We start from the raw sequence: 17549 nt of genomic DNA on the forward strand, positions 1-17549 counted from the left end.
CGACGACGACGACAACGACGACGTCGACAACGACAACGACGGAATCGCGCGTACATACACGTTGTCAGCCGAGCACGGGACGCTGATAATTGCCGTGTCAACGATAACTGATGGCTGATTAAGCCTCCGTCGCGTCGTCACCTTCGCCGCCTCGACGACGAAGATCGGGGAGAATTGGCGCGAGAAGGATAGCGGCTGCGCGCGTCTTGGAAACGGCATAAACAATGGTGCAGACTGAGCGAGTGCTTTTCTTAAAGAGCAATTTGCGTGCGCGCGCTCTCCCTCTCTCTCTCTCTCTCTCTCTCCCTCTCTCTCCCTCTCTCTTTCTCTTTCTCTTTCTCTTTGTCTCTCGTATGTTCTTCGTGTCATGGACGAAGGAGGCAGCGCCGACTGATCGAGCCCGTCGCCGTTGATCAGGTCTTGGGATTTGTCAAATACATTTATATCGACCGATCGCGTCGCTCCTCCTTTTTCCTTGCAGCTTCCGCTACGTTGTATCCCCGCACGTCCACGGCCCTCGATAATTGCGCAGTGAAGCAACGCTAAGTGGTTAGAAAGCCATCGCTCGTGGACGCAATTTATACCGGTCAGCGGAACTGCACTCCTCGCTTCCGGTAATTAATGGGAAGTCGCGCGCTTCTAACTAGTAAATCGTTCGTAAAGTAAATTTATTTAACGGTAATCAATTAAACACGGCATAATACGGCGCGTTATTGACTGAATTAACAAGTAACCCGGCTCGGACCCAGGCCGGACTTTGTTTATAATTTTATCGATAATAAATGAAGGCGCGTGAATAAATTATAATACGCTGGCGAATCATTTAGCAGTCATTATTAACGACCGTGCGCCGCTCCCGCCGCGCCGCCGTGTTATTTGACTATTGTAAAATGGAAGAGTATTTTTCACATGAATACATTTTCAAATACGTTTTATCCATCGTCTCGCCGCTTCCTCCCTCCCTCCCTCCCTCCCTCCCTCTCTCTCTCTCTCTCTCTCTCTCTCTTCCTGCTCAAAGGGTAAATATAACGTAGGTTAGCAATAACAATAACTGCAAGATCAGTGTTCCCGGCAAGATTAACGATAACAGCGATGTGGTAATAATAACGACGGAACACGGTGCTTGTTCCGCATGTTTTGCAGGATATACACACGCCGGCGTTATCTTTCGCCGGCAATTTAAATTGCGTTGCCACGCAACGCCGAATTCTAACGCAATGCTACGCAATGTTATACGCAGTGTGTGCCGCACCTCAAAGGCTTTTGTTCCGTTCTTTCGCAAATTTTGCAAATTCAAAGCTGTTTGAGGCTGCTTGATAGAAAACCCGGCCGAACTTTTATCTCCGCCGACTTTAGTTTCTTTTTTTCATTTTTGACATTCCGAGCTTTTATCTCACCATTGCATACCCGCTCTTCCCGCTTTGGAATATATTTTGAATAATCGCGACTGACCATACTTGCTGACGGTGTTGCCAGCACAATGTTGAAGATAATCCGCAGCAAACGATCCGGACGTTTTATCGCGTCTCATGTATACGGGGCGAGGTCGAAACGAGGACGAAAAAGAAGGTTTGAAGCAGCGGCAGCTAAAACGATGAAACATCCCGGGCATCGCACGAGTCGATTTTTTCGAAGGGGAGCAATCGCGAAACGCGACGTATTTCTCGAGCCTCGAGATCGCGCAATCGCGAAGAATTGAGCAAATCCCCGCGAAGCGCAAGAATTCACGTGCAGTAATAAACTCGCTAAGAGTGCACTCGCTTGCGGCGAGGCGCGAAAAGAAACGCTCAATGTCGGCCAGACCTCCGGCATCTGACCGTCGCAGAAAAATCTCTGGCGGGCTCTCGCCCGCATTCTCAAAATCCATCGACTCGTTTGACACGCGACGGCGGATGAGAGACAAAAATCGCTACGGAGCGAAACTGAGGGGGACACGACTCGACTAGAAGTTTTGATCAGGTTCACTTAACATTGATAAGGACCTAATAGGGTGAATGAAAGGTAATCCTGAGTAAGTCATTCCTTATAATATCTTAACGACAAATGAATAAGGAAGACCTTTATAAGGTTATAATGATTGGGTCCACATTAGGAGCTTAATGTACCAACCTAGTGTATCATATAATATGGTTCAGTTGATCAGGTCCTTGTCGGGATCTTATTCATTGTAGCTAATATGATTTGCATTATCAAGTTTTAACAAAACAATTTTTGAGTGTCATTTCCAAATATAAAGATGTTTGCATTGAAAAAACACTTGAGATCACTTGAATATATTTGTAAGATGCTATAGGAACTATCCTTTCTTTAGCAGTCAATAAATAGTTGTAAAATTAACGTGACATGCAACTTTCCTCTTTAACACCACTTTATGTCTTGTCACCTTGTGAAACTTTATGATCGTATGATATTCATTTTATGTTTCTTTACCGAAACATTTTACAAGTATACTCGAGCGATCTAAAATATTATTTCATGCAAATATCTTTTTATTTGGAAATGACATGAAAGGATTCTCAGCGTGTCATTTCTTATTTCCAATGTCATCATCCAATATAGCCGTGGCGAGTAATCAGGAGTCATAATTTGAGAAAAAAACGTAATAAGGATTCCATAAGGTAACTCCGTAAGGTAACTCAATAAGGATCTGACTATGAATCCTTACTAAGGTCCTGATATCCACGCTGCGTTACATGACTTATACTAGAACCCGATAGTATCACCTTATTGGGACCTGATGTCTAAATGAGGTTAACCTGATCAGGATCATGGGATAAAGCAGAAGGGTGTCCTTAAGGCCTGTTTTCGACACCCTTCAAAATTGGATCAAAATGGCTGTAATCACTTCCTTATACCTTATCCTTGGAAGTAACTATTTAGTCAATTCCAGCCTAAACGGAAGTATTTAGGGTGTATACTTCAAGTATACATAGTGCATCAGCGCGCCCGTATCAAGCATTTCTTTGGAAAACTAAGCGTTTCTGAGAAAAATGTTTCAGATAAAAGTTGTATGGTTTCAAGGGGGACATAAGATGGTGTCATTGGTTTAACCTTGAATAGTCATTTGAAGGTCACGTGAATGTCGATTTCTATATTTTATATAGAACCCCCTATTTTTACATATCTTGTAGCTTATCTCGAGAGCTTTCCAAAACACTTATAACTAAGTCATTTTTCATTAAGTACTTTGCGAGTTACAAGGATTCTTACAGATAGATTTGTAGAAACGTTACTTAAGGAGATCCGAGATTGAAATCGTATTATTTATTCTTATTGATTCTCCACACGTGAACGGTAAAATCGTAAACGTAATCTTCCTTTAAGAAGCCACGTAGAGTGGGGTGTTGGATTTACGTGAGTTCCCTTGTCTGTCACTTTTTATCAATTATCAATCCACGCTTAACAAAAACCCGAAGTTTAGCCAGGGATGGTACAACAACAAGCGGCGACTTAGCTTTGCAGATAGTGCATTTATGTGTCATAGATGGCCTACTAAAAGGAATAGTTATTGTTTCGTTTGCAGGAACATTAATATTTTCTGCCATATTGGAAACGCCTAATTATAAATTGCAATTCACTGTAGAACAAATCTGAATAATTATGCAAGATTAAAAACTAAAAAAAGAGAAAAAATAAAGAAGGAAAACTCAAAAATAACAAGATATCTTTTTGCGTAATAAGAAAATCTCGAGAAGCAGCTCTGACAAGAACTAGTTTTATTTTTATCGTAACCAGGTCCCTGGGTACGCATTTTGTGTATCTCTGACATTAAGATGTGAGATCGGGTCCGATATAAGGCCATGGACATAAGCAGAACTTGGGCTATTGAATTAAAAGCTTAAGGGATCGTAGTTGCTCAAAAGGTGCATACAGTTCTTCAAACAGTTCTTTTCAAAACTTCGTATTTAGCTTTGCGGCAGAAAATACGTCAGTCATTTCTTTCAGAAGTATTTGTAATAAGTGTTTCTACGTGATCTACGATAGCGTTTTGGAAAGCTCTCGAGATAAGCTACAAGATATGTAAAAATAGGGGGTTCTATATGAAATATTGAAATCGACATTCACGTGACCTTCAAATGACTATCCAAGGTCAAACCAATGACACCATCTTATGTCCTCCTTGAAACCATACAACTTTGATCTGAAACATTTTTCTCAGAAACGCTTAGTTTTCCAAAGAAATGCTTGATACGGGTGCGCTGATGCACCATGTGTACTTGAAGTATTACACTCTAAATACTTCCGTTTAGGCTGGAATTGACTAAATATTACTTCCAAGGATAAGGCATAAGGAAGTGATTCCAGCCATTTTGGTCCAATTTTGAAGGGTGCCGAAAACAGGTCTTAGAGACCCTCCTCCTTTCTAGTCGGGGAGGAGCGCAGCTCGGGACAATTAGAAGATTGTCTCCGGGCCAGTTGGATGAATCCGCGAAATATCCAGCCCGTCACGGCGCGGCGCCGAAAGATCCGAGCGAATGTCCAACTCACCCCGTCCACAGGACGAACTCGATGCCTTCGCCGTGCTTCGATCTCATCGCTCGCGCCGCCGATTCGATGAGGGCCCAGGGCGAGTCGCAGCTGTAGTCGCCAAACTCGCCCGCCAGTTTCCTGTCGAGCCTTATCCTCCCGCCGTCGACGCTGTTTCGCGTGTTCCAACACACTGAAACACGCTTTCGGTAAACGAGGAGACCCCTGCGCGCCTCGGAGCGGCCGACGGAAGTGCGGAAGGGTGTTCGGGGCGAGGAGGTGGAAAAAGCGCTGATCGCGGGAATCGCGCCGCGTACCACCGCGCGAGAAGAATGTTAGCCGAGTAAACTTTTTAGCCGAATAAAAATTCAAATGAATCCGCTGCAACTGCTACGCGAGTGGAATTAATGCGCGCGGCGGAAACAGATCAACTGTCGTCTAAATTCCGACTGGAATCAAATTGTCGACGAAAATCCCGCTGGGACGAGGCCCTTCCTCGTTCGCGACCTGAGGCGTCCGACGGAGATGTCCCTCGTCGACGGCCGGCATGGTTTCCTCAGGATCGAGGATCCCGTAATTGACGATATAACGTCAGGTCTCTCTTTCTCTCCTGCCGTCGCGCCAGTGTTCGCGACGGAACATTTTAACGAGCGACAGAACTTCGGCTGACTCTCATACGCGTGAGGGCGCGTGAGAAAATAAAAAAGTCCGTTTGTTATCACAGGAATGAATCTCAAAGTTTTAATCGCGCTCTTTATCTCGTTATTCGAAATAAAACTTGCCCGACTTCATGTCGCGCGCGCTCGCTTAGCTTCGACTCGCGTCGTCCGGCTAACGTTCGAATGACACGAGGCTGTAATAAGGGTGGCGGGGCGGCCGAGAAGGGAGAGTGTGGCGGGAAGGAGGGTAGGCGGTGTGTGGTAATTTAAGCGACTGCTATTTCATGCAAGTCTCGTGCCAGCTAGACACGCCAGGTACTTTAAAACGATCGGTAAATACCAGCGCGAGAGGCCGGGTAAATAACGGTTTCGCCTTCCCGTTAGCGGAATGACAATAATTCGTCCGTGCGATCGTCAGAGAATGAAATGTATAAAGATCCGGGGGGCGTATGTGTTATGTTCGCTAAAACTCGGGACTCGTCTGATCGCGCGGCCCGGCTCGACCGTGGAGCGACAGCCCGATAAAAACAAAAAGGAAAATCCCGCGCGAGAACTAATCTCCCCGTCGAGGTGAGACGCCGGCGAAATCCAACGCGGAGGAATCAGCAAGGCACGCCGGAAGTGACGTACAAGTGAACTTCGAACGTACACACAAGCAGCGACACGCGACAGGGTGCGAATTCGCACGCTGCGTGCTCTCTCTCTCTCTCTCTCTCTCTCTCTCTCTCTCTCTCTCTTCGTACACCGCGCGCAATGTTCGCGAGATTATTCGCGGCGAATCGGTGCACCAGGCAGTGTTGACGCAGGCGACTACTCGGCAAGAAGTTCGCCGCGGCAACAGAGCGACGCCTCCGCGCGGTGGCTGCTAAGGTCGAGGCTCGACTTCCGCATCGGCAGGTCGATCACGTATTTCCCCTCCCGCCCTCCGCCCCGACTGGTAAGAGCGAAAAAAGGGAAAAGTGAAAACTTTGGCGCGAATTTCGCAAAATCGCGATCACGTAGCCTGTTTCGCGAGCCGGGACGGGATGAGATTTGATAGAATGAGACTCGCGTGAGAGCGATTGGACGAGATTTGAAATTGGATCGGGATAAAATGTGAAAAAATTCGCTAACAATTACGCGACCGAGCCCGGGGGAGTGACCCGCCGCCGTCGCTGCATGTGTCGGCGTGTCCCGGGATCAAATAAAACCGCCGGTGAATGTCGCTTCGAGAGCGTCGCGCTGCGCGCTTCGCCGGCACGCGAGCGCCTGCGAGCGAACGCATCATCCCCCGAATCGTCGGCGCGATTCGACGACGCGACGGCTCGTTTCTCCGAGCAGCGACTCCTCGAATGGAGTCGAGCGGAAATCGCGAGCACGGTCGCGGCCGGTTCGCGTGAAAGCGCGACTGGGAATCCCCGCACGAGGACGGAATGCGTTTACTTACTGGTGGCGGCGTTTCCTTGCGTGGAATACTTCGGGTCGTAATGGATGTCGGTGATATGCCAGAAATAGCCTGCAACACGAGAACTTGACGTCGATCGCGCCGGTAAATAACGAAGTAACGGAGAACGCCGAACCCCGCATTAAGTGCCGGAATCAATTCTAAAACGTTCAATATCAGACGAGCACACGTGCCGGCACTTAATTGCAGCTCGAACACGCTCCGTCGGCCCCGATCGACGGCCACGCATATCTCGAAAAGGGCGACGCACGCGCACGCACACGCCCGAGAGCATGATGCAAAATAAAACGAGCTCGTTCTCGCGAGCAAACCGGCGCAAAAATGTCAAACACCGCGACGCGCTGCTTTATTAAGAGGTTTAGTTTACCCGTCCGAAAGCCCGCTGTTTTCACATTTTTTTAAATAAACAAATTTTTTGCGTCCCGTAAAGTTTGCCCCCGCGAACCAACGCGTAAGCTTGTCGAAATAACCCACGGATTAAAACCCCCGGCGGGATATCGGTGAGTTCAATTTTCGTTGCCGTAGATATGCGAAAAAAAAAATGTATCCCACGCCAATTGCTGCGCTTCCATTGTCGCAAATAAACACGGAGATCATTTTCGCGTGTCTACACCAAAGGCAAAAAAAAGAGCAAGGGGAAAAAGAATGCCGGCAGTGTGCACACACGGCGAAACTCGTTTCGCAGATGGAAATTTCGCTGTCCCGGCGAAAAATTCGCCGGGACAGCGCCACCGCCACGCCGGAACGTTATGCAAGTTGTCCCGCGGAACTGAGACTGATTACCAGCCGGAAAACGGTAATAGATACGAGGAAATTTCACAAGGCGAAATTAAAGCGTGCTGCGGCTTTACCCGCGACCGCTGGCGCTGACCGTCGGTCGTCGGTCGCAATTCGCGAAACGGAAAAATCTGGCGGCATCGGACGCAAATTTCGCCATGATCCGCGTATTAATCTGGTTGTTTTTCTTTTCGCACGTTCGCGCGCACGCGCGCGCACACACACACACACACACCGGCAAAGAATCCGTGGAAATCGTATCGATTACGGCGCTGCAATTTTAATCTGTAAAAACAATCCGTTTAATGGTAACATCGCGAAATAAGCACGCGCAAACGCGAGGCAGCAACAGCGGTATGAATGTATGGAGAGGTGCGAAACGCCGTGCAAAAGTTTCGTTGATTCTAGTCATAATTTTAAGCGCTCCATTACATCCGCTGTTACGCGCTTTTCCTCCCGCTTCACGTTTCCTCCGTCCGCATTGTGCTTCTGTCGGACGTGCGATCCTCACTTTCACCATTCCACGATTACTCCAATTTGCTGGAATTAATTTCTGATTGAATCGAATGTGGCCGATAAGGCTCTCGAGAACCCGCTGTTTGTAAGCAGCGAATGATCTCGTGCGAAAGAAAAATGTGTTCGTTGATAAAATTATTACTTCTATTCGTGTCAGTGTAGTGCGAGTGTAGCTGAAAATGATAAAATGAAATATTGGTTACCGAGCCGATGCACAGTGAGGCCAGATGACATTCTTTGGTTCAAAATTATTCTCTAGAGACCTGAATTTCCAACCGATCATCGACACCACCGGATGAGGTTGATCCTGAATAAATTCCGAAGAGATCTGTCTTGTTAAAATTAAAAAAAAAATTTTTTTTCTCGAATTACTAGTCTCAAAAAAGGATAAATTATCATTAAATGCGAGAAACTTGTGAAATACTCATTATTCGACACTTATTTCTGTTTAATAGCGTATTCAGCGGATTGAAACTATGAAAACAGTCGACAAACACCTTGAGATTTATTGATCTTGAACCAGAAACCCATTAACCCAAAACTCATACGCCCAAAACACGAAAACATCAAATATAGACCCGTTGAGCAGAAAACCGAGGGATTTTAATCCTCAATTCTTTCTTAATGTGGGCTGAAATGATGAGCTTTGAAATTCTGAGTTTTCTAAAAGGTGATTATAAGTTCTGGGGTCTCGCGTTTAGTATCCATAGACTCGAACCCATTGAGGTCGAACCCAAGACACTGTACTTTAAACGATAAACTTTTAAGACAAACCCTAAAACCTCATAAAAAACCATGAACCTTGAACCCTGATAATTTTTTCAAAATTTCGGCTAGACAGATCACTTCGGAATTTATTCAGGATCAACCTCATCCATTGGTGTCGATGATCGCTTGGAAATTCAGGTCTCTAGAGAATTTTCAACCAAAAAATGTCATCTGGCCCCACTCGGCGACGGCTCTAAAAAACCATACATAATCGAGACAGGATGTCCTCGTTTGCCGCGTCGCTTGAAATTTCGCAATAAAACTTTCATTCGCGTTGAGTAAGTTATTCCAGTCACTTTTACAGTTGGAGATTTTGCTCGAATGAAAGATCTCTCGTTGGTCATTCAGCGATTAAAAGGAGGCTTCTGAAAATACCTTGATACCTCAACTTGCTCATCGACTGAAAATCTGCTTGTATAACACCCGGTTACGACGCTTCTCCGTGTTCACCGATACGTTGCGGAGTTGCGGAGAATGCGTAATACTTGCCTATCTTCCCTTGCACCGCGCACAGCCACGAGAGCAGTATCAGGTAGTCGCGTATCATCTTTCCGGAATGGTACCTGCAATTACAGATCGTTTGGGTGTTGCGCTGCAAGCAAGAGATGCATGTGCGATCGCGATAGGCGTGTCGCGATAACGATCGCGTTTTATTCGCCGCGATATCGGGAGCTCGCCACCCCCGCCACTCCCGCGAGATTGCGGGCAAGAAGTCGGCTGCGAGATAGAGTATTCGCGCGCCGAACGAACGGTATATTCGCGGAGTTATAAGAGATGATAAGTATATATGCTCCCGCGCGCAGTGTGCGGTATTAAGCCGGAATAACGCTCCGCGCAGCTTAAACGCGATATGCAAATAGGTCGGCCATTAATGTCGGATAGCGGGAGCCGCGGATAATTTCGCAAGCGCGCTCACCCGTAAACGCACCGAATTTCAGATCCGATCCGGATTTTTCTGCGCTCCGTCGTCTATTTCCAAGACACACGAGGTGGCGAAAATCGATCTCCGACGCGCCGCGGAAATTCGCGATCGCGGCACCGCCATTCGCGACCTTTATTTACCCCACCGCCGCCGTTCGATAATTCCCACCCTGCGCCGTACACGCCGCTTTTAAACTCGAGCCACAGAAGGCTGATCTTTTTTATCGATTTATACGGGGTGTATATCTGGACTCTCCGCCGGCAAACTTGCAGGGCAGGTTCCACGTGTTGGAGAATGGATAAAAAGATCTTGGTAAACATACGTCCGCAAAAGCTCGGTTTTCGAGATGCAGCCGTTCGAAAGTGGCAACAATGAGCACAGGTAATGCGCCCCGCGATCAGCGGATTTAAGTTAATGCTAATGCAACACATTTTTCTCACCCGTTTTGCGAAAGTAATAACCCGTCGATCTTTTCATTTCCCAACATATTAACCGAGGAAAATTACTCGTTATGACGGCGGTGTATCGTTAGCGCTTGTCGCGAGTGAAATTAAGAAACAAAAGCTTATTATTTCCCCTCGACGTCTCATCAACGTCTACACTTTCGTGGAGCTTGCAGGAGTCGTGGCAGAAAATTTTGAGCAATTCGTACGACATGTAACGGCCGAACTCCGCGGTTCGCGGTCGTCGCTACGCGTTTTGCGCGGATAGGGCTCGTCGGAGTCCGGAGTTTCGGTGAGGAGGAAAGCAGCGAGACGTTTTATAATAATACAGGCCGCGCGGTAGGCGGGGCCTATTGCGCGACGCGTGTAGCCGGCGAAGACGGTAACGGCGCTGAGATAAGCCTTAGCTCCGCGAGAGACGCTGGGCGTCTCGGCGACAATTGTCGCCCAATGCTCGACTCGCAATCGCTCGCGCGCGCGCGCAAAGATGGTCGCCAGACCGGAGATTTCGACTCTCTCGGTCGAACGCTCGCACGCGAGTCGCGAAAGACGCGGAAGGATTTCGTCCGTCGGGGCCGAGGATTCTCGACGGAGAAGGCGCACGCACCTTCCCTTTTCCCCTTTTCCCTTCTGCGGCACGTGGTCGCGGAGAACGACCAAGTGCTGCAGACACTCAGCGGAGACGGCGGACGCACCGCGTCCCGGGTGCCTGGTCGCTAGACGGATCACTCAGAGGCTGAGCACGCTCAGCGGAGTTCGCCGACGGACGAACCCCTGGCTCGGGGCGGCGGGTAAAGGCTAGAGACGACGACCGAGCACGCTCTCGACTGAGCACGCGCACGCACGAGCCCAGGAAGACAGGAGGCGGCGGCTAAGTATCGAGAGCACGCTCGATCGAGACTGCGGACGCACAATCCCGTTTGCTTAGTCGTCGGTCGGCTAGTCGGAATACGGAAAGCAGAGCGAAACGCTCCGGATATTATTCTCTCTTTCGGCATACAAGCGTCTAGATCGAATCGCCGGCACGGATCGGTCTGGTCCTGAGGAGCTCGATCCTGAGGAGCCGTTTTATTTCGTCGTATTTTCTACGATTGATACGGCGGCGATCGAGCGGCGCGCGATATTTGTTGGTTTATGGTGGCGCTAAGCGCCGTTCATCGGCCCGTTGGATGGATGGTCGGTCGGGTCGGTAGTAACGAGGCGCGGGTGTGCCTCGTTACAAACAGGATGTGTCCAGTTAGATATTCGTAAGCAACACAATTTAACGAGTGGAATATATACGTAGGCAGTCTGAAAAGTTCTCGGCCTAACAACGAAAGAAAATATTTTTTGCCGTGAAATATATTTTATTTTTCAATATAATCTCCTAAAACTTCAATACATTTATTCCAACGTTTTTCCAATAATTCCATACCATTATTAAAGTGTGATTCCGGAAGGTCTGCAAAATATCCATCCACGGCTGCAATAGCTTCGTCATTTGATATAAAATGTTTTCCAGCCAGGAATTTTTTCAGGTTTGGAAACAGATAATAGTCAGAGAGAAGCCAAATCTAGTGAATACGCTGGATGTTCAAGCAATTCGTACTTTAATTCGTTGAATTTTGCCATTGTTAAAACACTTGTGCGAACACGTGCATTGTCCTGATGGAAAACGATTCTTTTCTTCTTTAAAGCAGATCTTTTCTCACGAATTTTTGCATGCAATAGATCCAACAGGTTACAATAATATTCAGAGTTAATCGTTTTATCTTTCTGAAGATAATCGATCAACAAAACACCTTTGTAATCCCAAAAAACTGTTGCCTTAACCTTTCCTGCTGATGGAAACCCGTCTTTGCCTTCTTTGGTACACGTCCACCAATCACGGCTTCAATCCATTGTTTCGACTGTTCTTTTCGCTCTGGTGTATAGTAGTGGATCCAAGTTTCATCAACAGTTATGAAACGACGCTTGAAATCCATTTTCCGTTTTGCTTAAAACGATCCAAACACGCTTGAGAAATACGCATTCGAATGCGTTTTTGGTCAATTGTTAGCAAATGCGGCACCCATCTTGCACAAATTGCTTTTTCATATGTAATTCTTCATGCAAAATATTTCCAATTCGTTCTTTCGAGATGCCTATGGCTTCAGCTATTTCACGCATTTTCACTCGCCGATCATCCAACACCATATCATGAACTTGTTGAATGTTTTGTGGTGTTGTAGCAGTTTTTGCCGACAATCTTCGCGTGGATCATCTTCGAAGCTTGTACGACCAGATTTAAAAAGAGCAGCCCATTTTTTCACAATGGAAAGTGAAGGTGATGCATCCTTATACACTTTTAACAATTTCGGATGAATTTCTGTTGGTGTTAAACCATCCAAAACAAAGAATTTAATCACTGCACGATATTCAATTTTTTTCCATTTTAAAAAAGACAATGACACGTCAATATTAAACTGGTGCTACTACTCGAATGACTTGACAGATCGAAATAAAATTTTACATGGGTTTATATCAGGGATGCCACTTTCCAGTACAATTATAGTTTGACAGTTTCTAATGCCATCTATGTGTCAGGCCGAGAACTTTTCAGACTGCCCTCGTATTTTGTTAAAAGCGAAATTGCGGCAGCTGTATCTCAGAAATTCAGCGTTTGAGAACGTATATTCTTTTTTTACTTATTTTTTATGCTCTGACTTGATATGAGAGCCGTTCGAGATGTCAAAAGATCCGTTAGATTTCCGTGTGACTTACGCAAGCCACATGCACGCTCATGCAGAACATGCTCTCCCTCTCCCCCCCCCTATCTCTCTCTTTCTCTCTCTCTCTCTCTCTCTTTCTCTCTCTCTCTCTCTCTCTCTCTCTCTTTCTCTCTCTCTCTCTCTCTCTCTCTCTCTCTCTCACTCTCTCTGTCTCTCGCGATTGTCTCCGCGAAGAATGCGAAATTCAGCGCACCCCGCGCCCTTTATGGCTTAAATTCAAGGAAATATTAAATTCGCATTCCTCGGGCGACTGTACATCATCTATATTTCAGGCATTGACATTTCGCGAAATTGGCAGGATCCAGTGTAAAATTAAATTCCGTTTGCGCCAAACATATGAAATTCATTATTCTAGGGGAAAATATGTGACGTATCGCCGCGCGTATAATTAACGCAGCGCACGTCGCGCGAGTATTTCGTTGCCGGTGAAACGTAAATATTCAGGATAAATGACACTGCGGCTGGTGATAAACAAGCGCCAATTTAGGATTTAATTCGTTGAGAATTGTCCACTTGGCCGGCCGACGTGCGAAGCGGCGCGGGCGCCTCGCTTCGGACGTCTTACACGCGGCCGCGATTTTTATTCGCGCGCGTTGCGACGCGCGATTAAACGCGAACGTGACAAATAAGCACACGGCGCGCGCGAGCACCGTGAATTTTTGCCGCCCTTCCGCAGTCTGCGACAATCTTCCCCATCACGGTTAAGGGCACTCGATTCCTCTCTTCTCCCAGTTGCCCCCTTCAACCCCGACACTTACAAGTGAAAACGAGTCGCGACAAGACAATCAAATGCGACACGAGCCCTTTCGCCGGCGGCTCGCAATTTTTCCCATTCATCTACCGTAAACTGTGCGCAAACTAACCGTTCACCCAACCACCTCCCCGCTATGTATCGCGTCGAACTGAACGTTCAACAGCGGCGGGCATGAGCCTGCGGAGGGGCAAGGGGACGTCGCACGTGGAGGCCTCGGCTCGCGTTTGGCGAGCCACGGTGAATTTCAATTTACGAGCGGCAGGAACGGACGACGAGCGGAATTACGAGGAGGACTCCGACGAGCCTCTTTGTGCAGCGCCGCGAATTTTATAGCCGGCACACGCGATTTTCTTGCTCGCCCGAGCGCGCGCGCGCGCACGCGAGGGCGGGGGCGGGGACGAGCGAGGAACTGACGACTTAATGCGAGATAATAAGCGGCGGTGTCGATACCGCGATCTCGTCTTCCATACGGGTGACATTATAACCACCGTCGCGGGCGCGGGGCGTGAATAATTTGCGGCGGGCGGCGCGCGGGGCGCGCGGCTCCGAAATGTCAATACACGCTATCGCGATGTCTCGCGGCACGTAATTGCGAAGGAGTAATTGCGCCGGCGATGATTCGGGTTATTATCTGGGGGGATCGATTGTGTCCCGACGGAATTCGTTAACACGCCCGGCGGAGAGTTCTCCTGCGCGTCAATTTGCGCAAATGACGATAAAGCCGAGCGTTAAGTCGCGCGACGTATCGCCGGATATTGCGCCGTTGTTCCGTTACGTTTCTGCCGGGGCGAAACGTTGCGAGCTCTCGACACCTATTTAGCGACCTATTGTTCCTCCGAGCAGACTGATGTGTACGTGTGTGGGTGTGTGTGTGTGTGTGTGCGTGTGTACCGTGATTCCACCGCCTGTATTTTGCAAAATTGTCCACCGAAAAATTAACCTCCCGACTCGACGGTGTCTCGTCTCTGCTGGCGAGAGAGACTTTACAACGCCGTCGTGTCGCAGTGGATTGCGCATTCATGTTGTCAATTGAGAGTCACATTAGCCGAAACAACAGAGGAAAGCGATCGGGCTTTACGTAATCTCCCGTGACTAACTCCGTTACTCTCCGACGACGACGACGACGAGCTCTCTGCACGGACCAGGCCGGTATTCGTCGCGTTCGCGTCGAGTTCCCGCGGGGAAGAAATCGCTCTTCGCGGACGCACGGCCGCGGCGGAACCGCGTGAAAAACTAGACTCGTAAATATTCATGACACGCACGACGTGTAATTACTTGCAATCGCGTGTCGCATCGCACAAATGGCTACGCCCGGATTACGCCGTAAGAATTCCGCGTAACGTGTTGACGCGATAGCGGCGCTTCGTACGCGCGCGAGAATAACGAGCGCGTAAATGCTGTTGCACGCCGCAGCCGCACGGGTTGAGCCCCGGATTAATAACTCATCGCGCGCTCGTAAAAATTGTTCAAATCTTAATTGCCGAGATTACGAGCGGAGACGAGGCGAGGCGAGAGGCGCGCGAGCCGTCGCCTCGCCTCGCGCGTACTCTCGACGAGCCGGCTCGCCATGTGCGAAATGAACGACGTGTCACTCGACCATTTTTTATCTCTCGCGCCCATCGCGTGTCGCTGCTGTCGAGATCCGGTATTTCGATATATTTTTACGCTATTCGAAGCATCTGCATCTTGATGATCTTTCCGCTGTACGCGAGCGCCGCTGCGGCGACGAACTCTGATATTTTATTGCGCGACGTCTTGCGCGCGAGTTTTGCATTTGATGGATCCCTGACGCAGCCGAGAAGGATCCCCTTGAATAAATTTCCGTGGTTTGAGCACGAGAAGTCAGGCAGACGAGAGACGATGCATTATTATACAGCGTTCTCTCGAAACAGCTTGCTATTCGCCCCACGTCCGCCCTCCTGTCTTGTCCTTCAAAGTGTTTGGTAACTATGATCGCGTAGCTGGAGAGTTATAGTCGGAAGGGTCGTTTTTGTGACGATATGATATCGCTCATAATTAAGTAAATAATCACCTATATATATCGCGACTGTACTAATTTTTTTTTCAGGACGTAAAGAAAATACAGTCAAGCCCAAGAGCGATAAGTATTTTCTTGTCTCACATACGAGCGTATGTGAGACAAGAAAAGTCGCACGCAACGCGCTGCGCTACAAGTCCGTCTCGCAAACTCCGGTTCACAACTGGTTATGCTGGCGCCCTGTCAAGCAGATAATATCAGCGGTGCTGCCGAACAAGAGGTCGAGAAGGTTGTTCGATTAGAAACTCCGGCCGCGTTAACCCCCTCGGCGCGTCTCGTTTATATTAGATAGACCGTCGTGTTCCGCCCTTCGGCGGATCCGTGCTGGCTCTTTCTCTCTCTCTCTCTCTCTCTCTCCCCCTCTCTCTCTCTCTCTCCCCCCCTCTCTCTCTCTCTCTCTCTCTCTCTCTATTCTCTCTCTCTCTATTCTCTCTCTTGGAAAACGCGCGCTGACCCCGATACCGCGTCATCCGAGTGACCTCGTGGTGCACGGATGGCGGAGTAATTATCGGCGCTCTTAGGTCGCTGACTAACGAACTGTCGTCTATCGCACGAGTGTCGCGGAAACCCGTTTTCTCGATCGCCATCGACCGCGCGCGCGGCCCGGCCACGATGGTCCCCATCGGCCCTCATCTCTCCCTTTTACCGCACGTAATCTTTCCACCCCGCCGCCGCGCCGCAGCCCCATCGGCGATCGGCGGCGGGAACACGATCAAGGATGGAGGCACGTAGCCGGCGTTCCGCTCCTTCGCGATATCATTCGCAGCGTGCCGGTGGCGCATTTTCGATTAAGCCCCGGCGCACTCGAAGCACCCGGAGAGCCGGGGAGGAGCGAAATAAAAGGATAAATGTGTATCCTCGGAGGAAAAGGAGGACCGACCGTTTCCTCGGGGTTCTCCAGTTTTCGCGCGAGTCTCGGCAGAGTCGCGAGCGTCTCACGGCTCTTCGAGTCGCGAATCTCGTCCTGCGCTTACGGAAATGTCACTTCACCCGCGGTGCGCGATGCGATCTGTAGTCGACGAGACGTGTCCTATCATAGTTATCGCGCTCGCGATTCGACCGAGCGCGTACAGTCGACCGTAAATTGGGCAGCTTCGCAGGATCGATAACGCGCGATATTTATCCTCGCGGGACGCGTTAGCGCTCGGATCACCCGCGCGTATTGTACGCGCACAAAAGCAGCGAAAAGCGGCGCCGACGTACCGACGTATGAAATTCATACCGGCATCGCCGGCCGTCATTGTTACCGCGCGAAGAAACATTACGATTCTAACGTCGAAGAGTGGGAATGGCGGAGGCGGGGAAAGAGGGAGAGAGAGAAAGAGAGAGAGAGAGAGAGAGAGAGAGAGAGAGAGAGAGAGAGAGAGCGAGAGCAAGAGACAGGGAGTTTGCGATGGCGAAAGGAAATGCGAATACAATAAGCGCATTGATTGGTTTTTGTCGAGGCTACGCTCCAATCGGATTACATTCTGCAAAGAAGAAAGCGGCCAACAATTTTTCGATCGTTGATTGATTCCTTTCTACAGAATTCAAGATCCAATTCCATCTCGTTTCCAAACAAATCGTACATCATTGTTTGCGTGTTTTGTTTCACTATCTGAACACTGAACATCCCCGCCCGTGCACTACACCCGCCCGCGCAAGCGCGCACAGACACACCGATACGTCTGTTCGTTTTAGCTGCACTTCCTACGCTTGTTTGCTTTCATCTTTCTACGTTCGAAGCGTGATCGCGCAGTTGTTTTACTCCGAGTGCGGAAAATGTAAGAAAACACGGCTTTCCTATATTTTCCGTGTGCTCGCTTTAAGGAAAAAGCCCGATATTACGCTACACCACCGACACCGCTCCGTCCGCGGCCGCGGCCGCTCGCGCCCGCCCCACTTGCGGTCTCGCCGTAACATTATTTATCGGTGCTTGCCCACCCGCGGCTATCCGCGACTCAGTTTCAGTTGCGAATTTGCAATCAGAGAGCCAAATTGCGTCACGCCGTTGCTTTTCGCAACGCGCGGA

General features: G+C 48.8%; 1 protein-coding gene across 1 annotated transcript in view; it reads right to left on the reverse strand.

Moving 5' to 3' along the window:
* Positions 1 to 17549, reverse strand: part of LOC105189220 (acid sphingomyelinase-like phosphodiesterase 3a) — a 77658-nt gene that overhangs the window by 24480 nt on the left and 35629 nt on the right. Inside the window, exons 2-4 of the mRNA XM_025299528.1 lie at positions 9121 to 9194; positions 6553 to 6621; positions 4489 to 4660 (exon numbers count right to left, since the gene is read on the reverse strand). Of these exons, the coding sequence (XP_025155313.1) occupies positions 4489 to 4660; positions 6553 to 6621; positions 9121 to 9178 (299 nt within the window). The 5' untranslated portion in view covers positions 9179 to 9194. The remainder of the gene's footprint in view (positions 1 to 4488; positions 4661 to 6552; positions 6622 to 9120; positions 9195 to 17549) is intronic.

This window comes from Harpegnathos saltator, unplaced genomic scaffold (genome assembly GCF_003227715.2).
Source record: "Harpegnathos saltator strain DR-91 unplaced genomic scaffold, Hsal_v8.6 scaffold283, whole genome shotgun sequence".
NCBI classification, from domain to species: Eukaryota; Metazoa; Arthropoda; class Insecta; order Hymenoptera; family Formicidae; genus Harpegnathos; species Harpegnathos saltator.